The sequence below is a fragment of the Oculina patagonica genome, chromosome 8 (assembly GCF_052425735.1).
Source record: "Oculina patagonica isolate OP01 chromosome 8, crgOcupat, whole genome shotgun sequence".
Lineage (NCBI taxonomy): Eukaryota > Metazoa > Cnidaria > Anthozoa > Scleractinia > Oculinidae > Oculina > Oculina patagonica.
This window is the reverse complement of record NC_135765.1, coordinates 20,120,556-20,139,598: the sequence shown is the minus strand read 5'-3', so window position 1 is coordinate 20,139,598 and position 19,043 is coordinate 20,120,556. Positions and strand designations below refer to the sequence as shown.

At 39.0% G+C, this 19,043-nt stretch overlaps 1 protein-coding gene across 1 annotated transcript in view; it reads right to left on the bottom strand.

Annotated features, from left to right (window-relative positions):
* Window positions 1–9,018: 9,018 nt before the first annotated feature.
* The window catches only part of LOC144662188 (uncharacterized), a 36,586-nt gene continuing 26,561 nt past the window's right edge, over window positions 9,019–19,043 (bottom strand). Inside the window, exon 11 of the mRNA XM_078522948.1 lies at window positions 9,019–9,311. Within this exon, the coding sequence (XP_078379074.1) occupies window positions 9,300–9,311 (12 nt within the window). The 3' untranslated portion in view covers window positions 9,019–9,299. The remainder of the gene's footprint in view (window positions 9,312–19,043) is intronic.

Genomic DNA, 19,043 nt, shown 5'->3' with positions numbered 1-19,043 from the left:
GACATGTTGTATTTTTATCGTTTTTAACATTGTGTTTTTAACACATATTTTTAAGATTTTAATAGTATAATAATATTGTATTTTTTTTAATATATAGTTTTTAAATCTTTTTTAACATGTATGTCAAACACTTTTATCCTGAGCCTGTGGCTCGGGAGACTGGGCAACCACTCCCCGTGCTTTTGACGTAAAATAAATTACCTTTACCTTTATAGAACATGGAAAACCATTTTCTAGTAGGTATATATTATTCGGGTTGTTATTGCGCACATATCTTGTCATATTATGATGTATTTTTCGCCTTTCTGTTGCGCACCTATCTTGTTATACTCTGTTGTATTTTTAGGTTTCTGGTGCACAATACTTTTAACTGACTGTAATATTATCTTTTTGATCATGCATTGAATCAGCAGCTCACTAGGTATAGGTTATCAAAACTAGAAAATATGTGCATCACTGTAAGATGAACCAGCCCAAATGATGTAGAATAAAATTTAGAAACTTAAGGTCATTTTTTCAGCTGTGGGACACACCAGAAATTAAAGAGTGACTGTTACCAAGACCAACTTAAAAGTCTTTGAAGTTTCAACCATAGAGTGATCGAGATCAAATTTCTCTCCACCGTATACATTGTGTGAATAAAAGTAATTGCCAAAGAGAAATAAAAATTCATTGCTTGAATTTTAAACAAATTTCCACAACCATTATTCTGTTGGATATGAGGTGGGGTGGCTAAAATTATCTAGTATCCCACAAGCACCAATGGAATAATTGTTTTATCGAAAACACCCAACAAATTATCATTTCGGAGCTCCCGGCTGTTCTCGCTGATATGTACAGTTGTACATCTACCATAATTGTGACCATTTGCCTGTGAACCAATCAAAACTCAGGAATTGCAATATGCCCTGGCTCGTTTTTATGAAAATGTTGACTGCAGTGTATGGGGGTTAGTAAAGGGTTAATTTTACCTGCGATAGAACTGAAGGTATATGTAATACATGCAATGAAAATTTTTCAGAAAAAATAGCTGTTGATTTTAGGAGAACAGACTTCGACAACAATGGTTGGTAACATTAGAGTTACTGATAATAGTATATAGTAGGATTAAAATATACTTCTTATAATGACCAGGTGTAAGTCACAACATAATCGAGTTGGGAATATATTTATTACAGTTGAACAAACAGTGTACCTTAGAAAGACTCCTGCTCTTCTGGGTAATTGTGCATGTCTTCTGCAGTAAGAACACTTGGTACAAAGTCATGATCATCACCACACCACATATCAAATGAGGGTGTTAATTGGGGTTGACTGCTTAGCGTATAAAGGACTTTTTTCGCTATCGTAAGCGTATAAATTACAAAATGTTAACTGACAAGCGTATAAAAGCATGTGATTTTTAGGCGTATATGGAGCAAAGCCGACCAATAAAAGTTTGAAATTGATAAAAAAAAATGAAGATTATCGAAGCGTGTGACTCTGACTCTGATTCCAGTTTATCTTTGTCTCACTTGTCTGAGGATGATGATGAGGAGAGTGATGCTCTGGTTCCTTCCATCTTGACAACTCGAAATGGAAGACGAATTAGGGCAGTGGTAAGGCTGAATTTGTAAAAAACAATATTCTTCAAGCTGATTTGATTTACAGTTCAAGAACATTTAATTTCAAGCTGGAAAAAGTGCGACAGCACTTGAGAACCACTATAAGACCCTGTAAACGTCTGCACGACTGAAAATCATGTCAACTAACTGACTAAACGATTTTTTGCTGTTTACTGACTAAGTAGCGTTTTTTTTAGCTGTTTACTGACTAAGGAGTATTTTTTAGCTGCCCCTATTGAGTATAGCTATACCCCATGAGGAATCCAGTAGTTACTCATCATTTTCATCAAAGTCAAGATCACAGTCCCCAAATACCAAGTTAAGTACATACAATATTTCTGTGGCAACATCATGATGCCAGATGTCTACATATTCATAGACATTGGCCAAGGTGAAAAGTTTTTATGCATGGTCCACAACTTAAGCCAACTGACAATCCCCAAAACCAGACAATAAATCGATTGGTGTTAAAAGTGGAACATGGTGCTTGGGTGCCATTTCAAGAAATGAACTATTTTATGTTCTCTTTAAATACTCCAGTTTTGCAATGAGTTTTTCCTTTTCACGGTCACCACTTGTTATAAGCCTCTCTGGTGGTTTTTCGGTGCTGTGCTGTGAAAGTGTATTATCAAAATAGACAAAACTGCAAATGTTTACATCACATTTACATCTGCTTTTGCAAATCAGTCACAACATTGATGTACATGATTGTATTGTTCCAGTTCATACAAATCATAGTCAAAGTGTTCGAGCAGTAGTTTACGCCGACAAATGGAGTTGTTTCTAACATATGCCATGATGCTTTCGCCACAACTTTGCAACATAACATTTGAATACAGAATCACTGCCCTGCAATTTGCTTCTGCGCTTCTCCCTGCCCTTTCACTTTCTTGGAGAAATCTTTTGAGATTTTGAGGAGGCCCATAATGTATTACATCTTTTACCCCCTTGCAGTCTATCCCAATTCCGTAGGCGATTGTTGCAATTAGTACACAAATGCAACCAGTTTCACTAGAAAAAGATTTTAAAATTTCATCTGTTTTCATCATCGATTTGAGAATGGTACATTTCGACCAAACGTTCTCGCAGGTTACAAGTCCCTCTGTCTACATACACGTCAACTCCTAGCTCAGCTTTAAAAATGCCATACAGAGTAGAAACGATATACAAAATAAGTGTGCTGTCTGTCACGGCGATAAGCGTCAGTGTTCCTGTTCAGAACCCCCTCAGAAAAAAGAACAAGAAGACTGCCAAGTCATCGTCCACAGCTGATAACGCATACAATGAGTTACGCAAGACGTACGAGTCCCTTTAAAATAATCACGAAAGGCTGGGGGTGGCATTTCAGAACCAGAAGCGGGAGAACGAGGAGCTGGCGCGGGAAATAGAAGAGAAAGAAAAAGAGACCGAGGAGTTGGCGAACCTAGCTAGAACCAAACCAAAGCCGAGGTCATAAAAAAACCTTGACCGGCGGCTTGTTAACGGCAAGAAAGTCATCACAGAGCTCAAAGCACAGGTCGAACAATAGGGAAGTTACAAGTCGCGTCAGCACGCACAGCCTGGCATCCATACACCCTGAACCTGTTGGCAGATTGACATACATCTCGCCCTTAAAAAAAAAAAAGATCAACTCCTTCATAGCAAGAATCTGTTTTTCTTTGAAATTATCAGAACCGAACTTCTGGAGAGCGTTTGCAAAGGCATCTTCGAATTTTTCGTCATACATCACAGGTAGCCCAAGCTCCTAAAGGAGCCGTCAACATATAGACCACATATGACATTGCGTAATAACGTTATTATAAGGGTTTGTATGGGAATTTACCGATCGTGAAAAATAATTCAAAATAGAGGAAAAATATCCAATAAAATCGACTTACCTATCCTCTTCTCTAGAGAGGAAACAGCGAACCTAAAACCCACTGAAATGGCTTCAAATCGCCCCCAAACGGCATAGAAAACAAATATGCATAGAAGAGGATAGGTAAGTCGATTTTATTGGATATTTTCCTCTATTTTGAATTATTTTTCACGATCGGTAAATTCCCTACAAACCCTTATAATAACGTTATTACGCAATGTCATATGTGTCTCTATGTTGACGGCTCCTTTAGGAGCTTGGGCTACCTGTGCATACATCGACGCGTCCGCCCGCCCAGCGACCTGAGCCTAGGATTACTATTGTTCCTTGACTTTGAAAAAGCTTTTGATACAGTTGAATGGCTGTGTTTTAAAAGGAACAAGTAATTTCATAGGCTCAGTAAAAACTGGCTAGGCGAGTGTGTTTTTTTTTTTTCAAATTCAAAGAGGTGTTCGGCAGGGGTGCCTCCTTTCGCCTTATCTGTTCGTTTTATCAGCTGAAGTGTTAGCCAAAACAATTCGCAAAAATAGAAATATTAAAGGAATCCTGGTAAAAAATTAAATTAAGTTACGTCAAACGCGGACGACACAACTTTAGTTCTAAATGGGTCAAGAGAAGTTTTAATAAACAGTCTTCAACTTCTGGATGATTTCTATAAAGTTTTGCCGGTTTGAAACTAAACGACAAAAAAACGGAAGCTCTCTGGATCGGATCAAAATGTGGAAGCTGTGAAATTTATATCACTTCTTGGAAGAAACTTTAAATGGCCAAAATACAAAGTAAAAGCTCTTGGTGTTTGGCTTTCAATTGACGCGAAAGAAACCGCGGCGTTGGTTAGGACTGTCTTAAGCTGCTGGAAATATCGCAGACTCGCACTAATGGGCAAAATAACATTTTCCCAAAAAAAAAAACATAACAGTCCTGAAGAGTCTTGTCGCCACTCCGGCAACTTGTTTATGTATTATCGCCTTTACCTTCAAATGAAAACGTCATCAAAGAAGTAAACAAACTTTTCTTTTCATTTCTTTGAAATGAAAAACCAGATAGAATCAAACGAAATGTTATCATTAACGACTACCCAAGCGGAGGCCTCAGAATGATCGATGTTGAAAGTTTTAGCAAATCTCTACAAGCCTCATGGGTTAAAAAAATATTTGGATGAAGAAAATCATGGTAAATGGAAACTTTGCTTTGATGTAGAGCTAGAAAAAAGTGGAGGTACAATAGTCCTTAATGGCAATCTCCACACGAAAGACATAAGGAAATTTAAAGTAAAGGATCCTTTCATCAAAGAAGTACTGACAATCTGGTGGGAAGTTAATTTTGAAGATGAAATTAAATCTGAGAATCAGTTCCTTAACCAAAACTTATGGCACAATTCACTGATCAGAATTGATGACTGTCCTGTCTTTTACCCTGAATGTTATCATAAAGGTATCACAAAGGTGAAACATTTGACAGATGGCTCATATAATTTCTTATCTTATTTTAAATTACAGACAAAATTCAGCCTTAAAACTTGTCCTCTCAGATACTATAGACTCATATCGGCACTTTTAAGTTTAAAAACTGCTCTGGAACGCACACAAAACAACCTTATTATGACAGCCTCCGAATACGAAAATTAACAACTAGCTTAAATTTTTGAACAAAACTTAGGTAAGATATAAAATGGCGCAAGTTGATTCAGTTTTTATAAGTCATCATTTTCATTCTAATTTATCTTTAATAGTAAGAAAAAGTAGTTGTAGTTTCTGTAAATGTATTAAAAGAAAAAAATTGTATTGCGCTGTTATAAGTATAACCCGAAAACGAGCTAATTTATATTAAATTGTAGGAAATTGAGTATTGTACTGTAATTAGTGTGTTGTAAACAATTTAATTGTCATGTACGTAGTGTAAGCAGTGTATTGTACTGTAAGTAGAGTGAGCTTTGTATAGTAAGTAATTAGTAGTGAACATGTCACCTTCTAGGAATCGTTCTGTGTGTATGCTCACCATTTTCATTCATCTCAGCTCTTGCTCCATGTTTACCCATCACCTCCTCTCTGCCCGTATTGTCCATTCCTACCTTAGCATTCATATCTCCCATGAATGCTCCAACAACATTTGTAGCTGATCGTAAAAATCACCCTTCGCCTCCTCCGTTGCCTTATGTGTTGAGGCATAGCACCTCGAGTTGAACCTAGCCCTGATTATCCTCTCAGACACGGGTTCCCATTCCAGCAGACATTGTGCAGCTTCTTTGGACAAAGTGAAGCTAACTCCTCTCACAGCACAGTTTCTCCTGTAGCTATCCACAACTTCCCACAAGAGTTCCATCTCATTTCACTTATTCCGCTTCATCAATTTATTCATGCTGTAGGTATCCCCGGCGACCTTAACCATTATAAAACACGCTGATTCCAATGTTTGTACCAAAAGCACAAACACATTGTTTCGAACTGTTTCCGATATAGTCACGGACGGTAGCTATTATCTGGTTCGCCACTATGACCAGAATGGCGGGCATCTCGTGTGATCGGTTTTATTACCAAGAAAAACAAAGATCTTGAAAATAAACACAACTGTCAATAAAGCACAAAACAGCATCTGTTTTTCTGTCCACTTCGTTTAAATCTGATTGACACATTTTTCAGATTTTTGCGGCCTTACTGGAAATAGTACTACGTGTTATACATCGCATTATCGTCCGAGCATTTAAATATGTAGCAAATGCACTCGGAGTAAAACCACATATAATAACGTCGCGAGAGTTTAGAATAAATATCTAATTACTGTACTTGGAATACGACAAGGACAATTTACAATTAATGTGGCTACCTTGTTACTTTGTTACCTTAAGTGAGATTTTTTACACCACGTACCACCCGCGCACCAAGCTTGCCCTCGGATATTCTTGTGTACAAAAACGAGCGACAATGCTACCCAATATTTTTTTAGTACTTTTAAAAACATTCTCGTTCCCAGAGCCCGCTGGTTCATCGGGACTTAAAGTGTAACATCGTACCAGAATGCACCAAAAATTCTAACATCACTTTCACAATAAAACCAATTTTCTCTACCCCATAACTTACAGCTGCCATCACAAATTACAAAGCACACAGACAACAGATTTTCATTTGTAAATTATTATTTATTCTCATGCTTCAATTCAGTTTAATATAATAAAAACATGTACATATTATTCCACCTACATACACAAAATTGAATTGCAATTACCGGCCTAAAGTGTCAAAATTGTTCTTGCACAAAAAATGTTTTGAGTGTCAAGTTGTCACTATGGTAACACGCGCTCTATAAAACGTAGTGGAGTTGGAGGAGGGCAAATCATAGTTGACAGAGCTAATATTTTATCACGTCTGGTTCCTATGTTTAATGTGTCTGGGTGAAATTTGACTGACCAGTAAGTCATTTTAAATTAGTTAGTAAGTCTTTTTGTTATATTACTGATATTAGTATTAGTATTAATAATAATAATAATAATAATAATAATAATAATAATAATAATAATAATAATAATAATAATAATTAACAGACGTGACGCTTTAGCCGTCAGGATCAGTTTGCCGTCAGTAACTTAGTTGAAACGGAAAATATAGACGGCAAACTGATCCTGACGGCTAAAGCGGTCAAAAATAAACAAAGTGGATAAAAAGAAAAAAACTAGAATATATAGAAAAAACATTGCCCTATATTTCGGTTTGCAAAACAAACCTTCCTCAGGGGCTGGGCGGAGAAAAAAAAATGATAAGAAAAATAAAAGGATCGTTACAAATAGAAAAATTTAAAATAAAATACTAAACAATGATTGGTTCTAACAAGTGTCAATGACGTGTTTCGTCACGTCTGTTAATTCCCAGAGGATGTAAAGTTTTGCCTTGTTAATTAAATGGACGTGACGAAACACGTCATTGACACTTGTTAGAACCAATCATTGTTTAGTATTTTATTTTAAATTTTTCTATTTGTAACGATCCTTTTATTTTTCTCGTCATTTTTTCGACTTTTTTTGCTTGTTTACAAGCGAAAAGTAGGAGAATAGGAGTTATGTGGGCAAAATTTGGAACATTCTTGTCTACTCTCAAGGGACTTTTTTAATTTCTCAAGGGATTACTTTCCGCTGTGGGTGATCACGCGATCTCGTGGAAAAAACGTGACTTGTCACATTTACAAACGTTATATAACAATTTTGAAAGTGACATGTCAGCTTTCTTATCTCAACGCACGTGTGTCTGAAAGGCGATCTATAAAAAGCGTCGAACAAACAATGGATTGCGTAACTAAAACACGAATAAATAATCACTAGCACTTACATCGTTCAAAAATTACAAACGTCAAAAATAAACCATACCAAAACACTTGCTCTTTTCAAAGATATTATTGAAGTTAAAACAAACGCAAGAGATGGGGGTTCTTTTAACTTAGGAGCGGTTAAAAATTAGGCCAAATTTGGTCGCTACACTACAAGCGCCATTCTATTTCGTCATCAGCCTAGGTCGTTAGGGACGTGACCTCGTGTTGAAAGCAATGTTGCATGAATCGGCTTTACAACATGCGATCGTATCTACGCAGTTCGAGTGGAATTCCAGTCAAAGACAGCAAAATTCCTTCGTATTTCATCTTCAAAGATAATTCGATAGCATTCACTGTATATATGGCTTTTGTTTAATCCTTCTTAAGCCCACGAAGAAGCTGTCTTGATATCCGACCCTCGCATAGACTGTCCACAGCCCTCTATTTTTCGTGTTTTTCGATCGATGAGCGCGCGGTGAGAACGGCGAGAGAACTGGACGCCAGAACAAAACAGAAGAAGCAAGAGGGTGGGGGGCGGGGAGCGAAAAAACGCAGCTTGAGTGTATCGATCTGTTTACGCGATGTTTTCTCCGACAGTAGTCGGAAATATCTGTATTTTTTCGTGCTTTTTCGTGGAGCAATCGTAACGATACGGCCTTGAACACATTGAACAGCGGTCTACCTATAACAATTCAAATATGGTGTCACAAAACAAAGCGTCGAACGCATATTTTGCTGTTTCATTTGCTAATTTCGCTGCCGTAATCGACTGCCTCGAAAGGTCCTTGCAATTTTAAAGTATAGAATTGTCAGATCTCGGTGAAATTTGCACTGTTTATTTGTGTAATGTTGAAAAATAGGAATATGTGTATAAATACCCGGCGCGGACGAGCCATTTTTGACAAAATTATATGGCTGCATTTCCTCCGCGAAGATAGGAAATTGTTAAACTAAACTACAAAGCAACCGTAATGATAAGTTCGAAGAACAATGCACAGGGTAAACCTTCGACTCATACTTCATGCAAAAAAAGTCGGTATCTCGAAGAGACTTTGATTTTTCTCCGCCCAGCCCCTGAGGAAGGTTTGTTTTGCAAACTGAAATATAGGGCAAAGTTTATATATTCTAGTTTTTTTCTTTTGATCCACTTTGTTTATTTTTGACCGCTTTAGCCGTCAGGATCAGTTTGCCGTCTATATTTTCCGTTTCAACTAAGTTACTGATCCAGGTCTTCAATAGATCCGGCACCACTCATCGGTTTGTCGCTGTGATATTGCAGTATCTTATTATACTGGTGGCCCAGTAGTTTACAATATGGCCCTCTCTAATTAATTACATATTACATACTTAACTACAAATTATAAAGTATTCTCTTTATAAGTAGTGTAATTAGTAACAGTATTTCTCGTTGTAATTGTAATTCCAGTTGTTATTGTCACCTTTATTTTTAATTCTATACAAATATCAATAAAATAAAATAAATCAACTTCATTCCCTCTTTAGTGGATAACTCGCTAGACTGATGACAGGCTCTGCTCGATCTAAATTCGTTTCTATGGACAAAACAAAACAGAACAAAACAATTAATCCCTGTAGTTTTGAAAATCAGACCGAAATTGTGAGTCATTAGTGGGTCAAGGTTTTTTTATAACCTTCGGGGAGACGGAGGGGAGGGGGGGGGGGCAGTGGAAAGATGGTGTGATGTTATATAACCTCAAATGTAGTTTTAACTTGTTTATCTGTTCCTTTTCAAATGAAAGGCCTATACAACCTCGTTCCCAGGGCTTTTCCCTTGGTGACCCGTTCCAAATCACCAAGGGAAAAGCCCTGGGAACGAGGTTGAGGCCTATAATGTGTGCATATGGCTATTACTTCCTCCTCCTTCTCCTCCTCTCCCCAGTGGTTAATCACACTGATATAAACTGTCTAACCTCGGGGATCGTGTTCAAGTATGTGATGGGCTGAAGACAAAGCCGATGCATAAAACAGTGGTACTGCTTGATAAGCTGGAGACAGAAACTGGCGCGAAGATGAAACGCACGAAGCTTTAAACTCGCCTTAAAGAATTATACTCGCCCTCGAGTACGCGAAGGAGAAAATAATGCATGGGATACAGATTTTCGAGAATCTAATAATTTTTTTACCAACACTGAAGCCTTGCTCAGTACCATATCGTCTAATAATGGCAGACAGGAATATGGATACGAATTAACTTGGTGTGATTCGTTGAATTCCAAGCGAAGGACAAAGATACTGTATTGCAGTTGTGTCAATGGTAATTCACCACAGGTACTGCCAGACATACCACGAAGAGCGTTTCAAATCGATCATAGCCACAACGCATTGCCCAGCCTGCAAACAGGCTCTCACTGGGACGATCTGTCACGTTTGATAATAGTCATTTAATAAGAACAAAAATATTACTTTTACTTTTCGTAAGACTTTTTATTCCTCGGGAAAAGGTTTTTTGAATACTCAAGCAACCTAAACACCATCCTTAAATGGCCATTGCTTTGTATGGGGTGTGAGAAGTCCTTCAGCATATCAATCAAGGCTATCAAGTGTACACCCAATTGAACGAAGCACGGTTAAGGGTGTACGACACATGATACGTTATCAGGTGTATATTTTCCTTTGAAATTGTTTGTCTTTTTTTTCCTTATTGGCCCTGCTGCGTGCCATGTCTTTGTTGTTGTTTAATTTGTTCTTGCCAAGTTTGGAATAAACACTGTGAAAATACGCTACTCGATTTCCCTTCAGAAGATTTTATTTTTTATTTATTTTTATTTATTAGTGTTGATAGTATTTACAAGATTAAGTTACAGTAGACCATACAGCGTACATATAACAGATGCGTTTTACAGGATATTGAGATTAGCTACTTGAGATTATAATTTTATGAACAATGCATATAACTATCATATTTAGTTACAATGAAAAAAAAAAAACAAATTACGACAAAAGAATTTAGTTTAAAAAAAAAAGAATAATGCACAGAGAAAAAAAAAGGAAAAAATATAAAAGAAAAAAAAAATTACAAGAGATTTCCGTATGTTTGATTGAACTTATTAAGACTGTTATTTTGTATGGCAATTTCTCTTTGTATATTAAGTTTGTCCATTAATAGTGCGAGAAAGCTGTTGAAACATAATTTTTCGTCGTGTAAGCTTTTACAGTATATGGAGTACTTAGCAATAAGAAGCGTGTAGTTTAAAGCGTACATGTGAATCTTGTTGTCAAAAATTCCATATAAAATCATAGAGTTTAATAAGGTAATATTTTCTTTAGTTTTGCTGGACCACCAATTTTGAAATAAATTCCAAAAAGCTAAAGTTGAAGGACAGTGCAAAAACATGTGATCTAAAGAATGTCTGTCAGTGAGACATTGAGGGCATATGTCATTATCCGATATTTTGGCCTTAAAAAGGCTAACCTTTGTTGGAAGAATATTATGAATAATCTTGAATTGAAACATTGATATCTTAATGTCATTTTTTATCTGGAAAGGTAATTCATAAACTCTGTTTATGTTTGCTGGATTAAAACCATACCTTAAGATTTTGCCTTCAGCGGTGGGGGGTAAAAAGGCGTTTTTTATCATAACGGAGTAGACGGTTTTGGTAGAGATTTGATTAGTTGTATTTTCATTTTCCGGCATTTGCCGGGGATTTCTTTTTATTGCTAATTTCCAATTCGACGGAATGCAATTTATCAATCCAAAATATAAAGTGAAAGGTGTTTCAAGATGAAATTTTTCGGAGAATTGATTAAAAGAAAGGAAATTACCGTCGTCTTGAAGAAGGTCTTTAATACGTAGAATATTTTTTTCGAACCAGTTTTTATAAAAAGGTGTTTTGCCTTCGATTTTTATGTTGCGGTTATTCCAAATTATTTCATTGTGTGGAGATGTAACGTTTTGAAAAGGTTGTTTTGTGCTTTGCCAATGTTTTAAGACTTCGTGATAGAAACTTGGGAGGCGGTTAAGTTGCAGGGAATTGATATCATAATTGCAGTGTGTCAGAAAAGACAGTCCTCCATAATTTTCCAACGCAATCTCGGGGATAATCTTCCAGGATGCGTCAGTTCTGGTTTGCAAACGTGGTATCCAAGCGAATTTTAAAGCTTTGTTCATTATGTCAAAGTCAGTCATCTTGAGTCCGCCGTGTTTTTTCTCACCGATGATAGTTGATTTTTTTATCTTTGCGGGTTTTCCATCCCAAATAAAGTTGAATATTAATTTCTCGATCTCTTTGATAAATTTTTCTGGGATAACAAGAACAGAGGCGTTATAGATTAATTTAGAAAGTCCGAAAGTTTTAACAATGTTTATTTTCCCGTAAAGTGTTAAATTTCTTCTTTTCCAACTGTTAAGCGTCTTTTCTAAGTTTCGAATTTTCTCTGCAAAGTTTAACTCGTTAGTTTTATTTGTGTCATAAGAAAAGAAAATACCAAGAGCTTTTATTGGGTCCCGCGGCCAGCGGAAGCCAAAAGGAGTTTCGGCATTATTTTTCCATTGGCCAAGCCACATTCCTTCAGTCTTTGTGGTGTTAATTTCTAAGCCGGAGAGGTTTTTGAACTTATCAAGTAGAGTTAGCAGGTGGTCAACAGAATCCAGGTCACGTACAAAAACAGTGGTATCATCTGCATATAGAGAAACTTTAATTTCTTTCTCACCTACATTGATGCCTTTTATGGTGGTATCGTTTTTAAGTGCCCTCGCGAGTATCCCTTCAGAAGATACATGGCTTCACGGGCCAAGACATTGTGCAAAACGTTCAGTTCTTTTCTTTTTTAGTTCAAATAACTGCTATTACCACTTCCACAACGTACACTACCACTATAACCACTACCACAACCAGCAACACCACTACCAAAGCCTTAACGGCCTTATAAATGTTATTAAACGAATTTAAAACTTAATTTGAAATCTCACTGGGAGCCAGAGTAAATAGCAACCTATGTTCTGCAGAAAAATCGGCGAAAAGAAAGTTGTGTAGCTCCAATAGGAGAATAACCTTCTTACAAGATAGGGTACCTGTCCACACCGCCCCAGCTTAGGAGAACAACCTTCTTACAAGATAGAGTACCTGTCCACACTGCCCCAGCTTAGGAGAACAACCTTCTTACAAGATAGAGTACCTGTCAACACTGCCCCGAACCAATCGTCCATTCACCCGTCGAGAGTTTCAAGCACAAGCAAATAACGCCCGATAGCCATAAAACGTATCGTTACAGCGGTGTTCGAACCCGAGACGTTCTTTCAGCTCTTAAGACGATCAACGAGGACAGAAAACCGACCACACAAAGGAACTCAACGAATAATTCAAGGTAATCCCTCGGAAACTAAAACTTTCCGAGTATTCGTTGTTTTATTTCCACTTGAAGTTATTTAACGAGAGTTCTACACCTCGTATTTATCCACGCAGTCACTTCGAAATTGCGTGTTTATCCACGAACCCTGTTCGTTTACATACAAGAACTTTGTTGAATTTATTTAAAATCTATCGTGCTTTTTAGCCGAAGATAGAACTTTGTTATTGTACGATAACAATATTTTATTACGGAACATTGTGCCTGTTCGCCTGTTGTGCGAATGACCAAAGGTAAACGAACTAGTCGATATAATCTCCGTCGAAGAATAAAAGCCCTTACCAGCTCAGGAAAAAAGAAAAGTCAACAAATCGTCCACAACCCAGATTGTTTTTGTCCACCGGGATATTTTGATTCCAACACCGGAATTTGCCGTTGTGCCTGTCATCGCCAAGACAACACGGAAACCGTCCACGAACCAAGCGTATCGCCCAGCAGAAATAGTCCAGCTTCGCCCAGTATTTTACAACAAGAATATTTACGTCAACTCAACCAAGAAACCGCCACCCAGGCCGGACAATCCAGTCCATCCACGAGTTTTTTACCCGCCACCCAGGCCGGACAATCCAGTCCATCCACGAGTTTTTTACCCGCCACCCAGGCCGGACAATCTAGTCCATCCACGAGTTTTCTACCCGCCACCCATACCGGACAACCCAGTCCCTCCACGGCCCTTCACGCCGTTTCTATTCCAGAGGAAAGCTCGTCCCGTAGTACTACACCAGACCTCGACGAAGGAAATAGTAGTTCAGAGAACGAGTCTGAACAAGACGAGGACGAAACAACACCTCTTTTACCCTCCTTGTCCCGTCAAAAGACAGTTCCTATACCCACTGAAATAGAAACAGGAAAAGGACATACCGATAAAGGAAAAATTGCCTCTATATCTCCTGGCTCGCCGATCAATTCTAGTCAAGCAAGTTTAAACAATCTTACAATGGATTCAGACGAGATGACCGATCTTCAACGACAAATGGTCAACCTTCAACGCCAAATGTGCAGACAACTTGAAGTAGCACAAGCTTCGTTACAAATCCCTACTGTGGCCGAGTCTACAGTGGCCAAACCTACTCCATTTCACGGACGAGAAAACGAAAATGTCGACCGCTGGTTACAACGCTTTGCTCTTTACCTTTCTAATAGAAAAATACACCCAGACAGCGATCAAGCAGCCGTTCAGTTGGCCTTACACCTATCTGGCCCAGCAGAATCGTTTTATTACAACCTCTCCAACACAGTGCAAGCTTCCTACGATGCACTTAAGGAAGCACTAAAGGAACGTTTTTCTCCTGCACATCGCCATCTCAGACTCCGCCAAGCACTCTCCACTAGACGCCAAGGACCTACCGAGTCCATTGAAAACTTTCTCGCAGATTTAAACGGGAAATTTAGCTGCCTAGATTTACGTGATGAGGACAAACTAAGCTATCTTATTCAAGGTTTACGCGCCGATATTCAAGCTGACGTTTTAAAGAAGGAACCCAAGACTTATGCAGCGGCCGAAGATACTGCAAGATTAATCTATTCCATCCAACAATCATTGCAACAGAGACGAGAAGAAGATATTTCACGTCTTGTTCAGAACGCAAAGCCTACCACAAGCTCAGACAACACCAGAATGGACAAGCTTGAGAAAAACATTGAAAAAATAATGTCCCGAATAGAGCAAAAGCCGCAGGAAATTCAGACCTCACCTCAAAACCCTATGGAGAGTAAAATCGCCGCATTTCAGCCGATGTTGACACAGCCCTCAGAAGCTGAACAGTTCGCCAATTTACAGCAACAAATGCACCATCTCCATAACATTATTTCTGGAACTCAGGCTATCGCAGCCTACCAACCCACACCAAGAGAGGGCTTTAACCGCGACAGTACAAACAACAGCGAAATTCAGCGTTTACGAGAAGAAAATCGCCAATTAAAGGCTGCCCAGAGAGACTTTCAACCTCAGAGAGAAAGAACCGCTAAAAACTACGACAGAAACAGAGCATCACCAAATGTCAACCCTGACTTATCCCGTGCATTAGAGGAAATTCGCAGAATGCAAGCCCGCATGGATGGATTTATGCGTACTTATGCATCCCGAAGATCCCTTTGTGGCATTTGTGGAAAAGTTGGTCACGTGACAGAAAATTGTTTTCACCGATTCCAACAGAGTCCAAACTATCGCCAGCCCCAAGCGGTTTACACTAACAGCAACACTCAAAAAAACGAGCCCAGAATTGCTGCCTTTGAGCAAGTTGTCCCTTCGCCTAATCAGCCTTCCAGCGATCCGAATACCCAGAATGAGCAAGTTGAACCAGTTTACTATGCTAGACGAAGCCACCCGATATCAAACTCACCTGAAAGTTCAGAAGTTCCAACTATTAGCACTATTGATACCATCACAGTCAGCAGTCCATCTGAGACGAATGCAAACGAGAAGCAACCAAGTGAAATTAAGACGGACCTTGTCGCCATTTCCAAACATCATGCCAAAGCTGCCTCTGTAAAATCCCTTCGAACCAACAGCAACCAAGAGTTGGTTGTTCGAATAGAAGTCTGTACCACAGACAGGCCCAGTAACATGAAGAACAAGACTGTAATTCCTACCGTGAATGAAGAAAATCTGGCATATGAAAAGCTGACCTCACCAGAAAGTAGCAACTCAAAACTGGAAACAAACCGAACAGCTAAGGCGAAAGTGCACCACGACACTGCCCCACAAAAGAAGCCAGCACGGGAAGAACAAGATCGAACGTCTACAAAATCTCCAAACGCGAGTCTTTCTTATGAACGGCAGCAACGTAATGCCTTCGTCACAGCTCACATACTTGGTTGTCCCGTTGACCTCTTAGTTGATTCAGGAGCCTGTATCTCCGTAATAGACGCCGCATTCTTACAGGAAGCCTTTCCCGAAGGGACCTCATCCATCATCGTCCCAAGCACTTATTCACGAGTGGATACAGTTAGTGGCGAGAAACTACCGACAGCTGGAAAGATCGAAGTACCCTTGTCATTCAACGGAAGAGAATTTCCCTGTCAGTTCCACGTTATAGAAAATATGACTACCAACGCTGTTCTTGGTCGAGATTTCCTATTGACCAATAATGCGATTATTAATTTTGCAGACGGAACACTTAAACTTGACAACGCTCACGCCATCGCGTTGTCTCTAAAAGCAACACATGCACGACCTTTGGCCACTTTAACAGTTCAAACCAGTCAACGACAAAATGACGACAAACCAGCACCGACCTTTTCCAACTTTGCTCGTGGTCCATTTATTCTACAGTGTAAGAAGACAGCTATCTTCTTTCTTAAATTCCTCATCATTTTGCTGTTGATGTCCCCTCATGGACATGCTAGAGGTCAGGACCTGAAATCATCGACCAAAAGCAACACCAGCACCGCAGTCTACATCTGTCCAGATTCTTCAAGTGTCCACAGCGAATGTTCACTGGATAACGTCCAAGCTAGTCCAGTTCCAAGTCCACAGTTGCTGTCTGTACTCACACCTGTCCGCCTAAAAGAACACACGTCCCTACCCAGCTCTGTAGTGCTCAATGAGGCTCATCACAAGATGCAACCAGGATAACGATATCAATCACAAGATATTTAACGAAAACGCCCATCTTGACGGAAAACGACAGGACCGGAATTCCATACAAGAATTAACACTGAGAAAAAGAACGCTAATCATTATGGCATATCATAAGTCAAGTATCCTTCGGCGAGTTCCCGCCACAGTCCTTCAATGCAAGTCTTTTTACGATATAGCCGACTTGTTTCCAGTGATGTCTTTCCAATAAGTATAGAATAGTTATATCATCCTTCTCAAGTAATAGTTCAGTTCCAACAGATTATTTCGAACTAATCCAGCCGTTTTAAATGATACCAAGTTCAGCCGTATTTACGTTAAAAACGTCGAATTATTCAACATATGCACGTTATATAGTTTGACCTCCAATTTATTGAAATAGTGAAAAAATATATACATAACTTCACAATTGTCTTGCTTTCAAATCAAATTCTTCATCAATAACCATTTTGCAAATTTGCGAAAACCAGGAGGTTTTCAATTTAAGGTGGGGGGTGTCACGATAGGAATAAGACCCCTATCTAAGTATAAGGAAACGAACTCAGAAAATACCTCAAAACCAGAAAATACTTGTGAATTGCACATAAAATACCATTCTATCTGAAATCTTGACCTTCGTTCCAAATATGGTTAACGATACAATACAATTCAGTGGTAGTAATTTTATGATACAATAAGTTCAGTACAAAGTTTACATTAGGAAAAGATCTCAAAGGAACATCTGTCCAGACTTTGCAAATAGTTTAGTAGCTCAACCTATTCATAAACATAATAGATTTTGCATTTCAAAAGTAACCTTTTATTCTCGCATTATATTCCTCAAGGTAAACGGCCTAAAAGTTAATCTGGATTTTTAATTACAACTTAACCAATGAAAATACTATATTCTGGAAAATACATAAATCGCTCGCATGAAAAACTAACTTTCATTCATGTACAATAAGATCTCTTTTGTATAAGAACTCAATAGCGAAAGACAACTGTATTTACCTAAGTTAGTATATAAGTAACGCGTAAACTATAGCTTATCGATTACCTTGATTACCTTAAAGACTATGAGGATTACCTCGAGAGATATACCATGAGTTAGTGTCAAGTATCATCGAAGTTTAACCTACAATAAAGAAGATTTGCTGAGTTCCGAAGAAGTTGCATGGTTTTCTGCTGTGTTATCGTCCGCTAAGGCTAAAGAGCAAGGTCTCTGTACTTCTGGCATACGTAACGAGTGCCGGCTGCAAAGCGGTTAGCTCTACCAAGCTATTCCCCGTTCCCGTGCCGTTCAAGCCTTCGTTAGCAAAACCCTGTTTGCTCACCAATTCCGTCTCGCGCCCACGCGAAGTATTCATCCCGTCAAGTTCCATATTTGCCAAGCTCAGTGTTGGCAAAAGCGCTCTACAGCCCTAAAACTTTTCGTTACACTACTTACAAGATAGAGTACCTGCCCACACAGCCCAGCTTAGGAGAATAACCTTCTTACAAGATAGAGTACCTGTCCACACTGCCCCAGCTTAGGAGAACAACCTTCTTACAAGATAGAGTACCTGTCAACACTGCCCCAGCTTAGGAGAACAACCTTCTTACAAGATAGAGTACCTGCCCACACAGCCCCAGCTTAGGAGAATAACCTTCTTACAAGATAAAGTACCTGTCACACTGCCCCAGCTTAGGAGAACAACCTTCTTATAAGATAGAGTACCTGCCACACCGCCCCAGCTTAGGAGAATAACCTTCTTACAAGATAGACTACCTGCCACACTGCCCCAGCTTAGGAGAACAACCTTCTTATAAGATAGAGTACCTGTCCACACCGCCCCAGCTTAGGAGAATAACCTTCTTACAAGATAGAGTACCTGTCCACACTGCCCCAGCTTAGGAGAACAACCTTCTTACAAGATAGAGTACCTGTCCACACTGCCCCAGCTTAGAAGAACAACCTTCTTACAAGATAGAGTACCTGTCCACACTGCCCCAGCTTAGGAAAATAACCTTCTTATAAGATAGAGTACCTGTCCACACTGCCCCAGCTTAGGAGAATAACCTTCTTACAAGATAGAGTTCCTGTCCACACCGCCCCAGCTTAGGAGAATAACCTTCTTACAAGGTAGAGTACCTGTCCACACTGCCCCAGCTTAAGCATACAACCTTCTTACAAGATAGAGTACCTGTCCACACCGCCCCAGCTTAGGAGAAAAACCTTCTCACAAGATAGAGTACCTGTCCACACCGCCTCAGCTTAAGAGAATAACCTTCTTACAAGATAGAGTACCTGTCCACACTGCCCCAGCTTAGGAGAATAACCTTCTTATAAGATAGAGTACCTGTCCACACTGCCCCA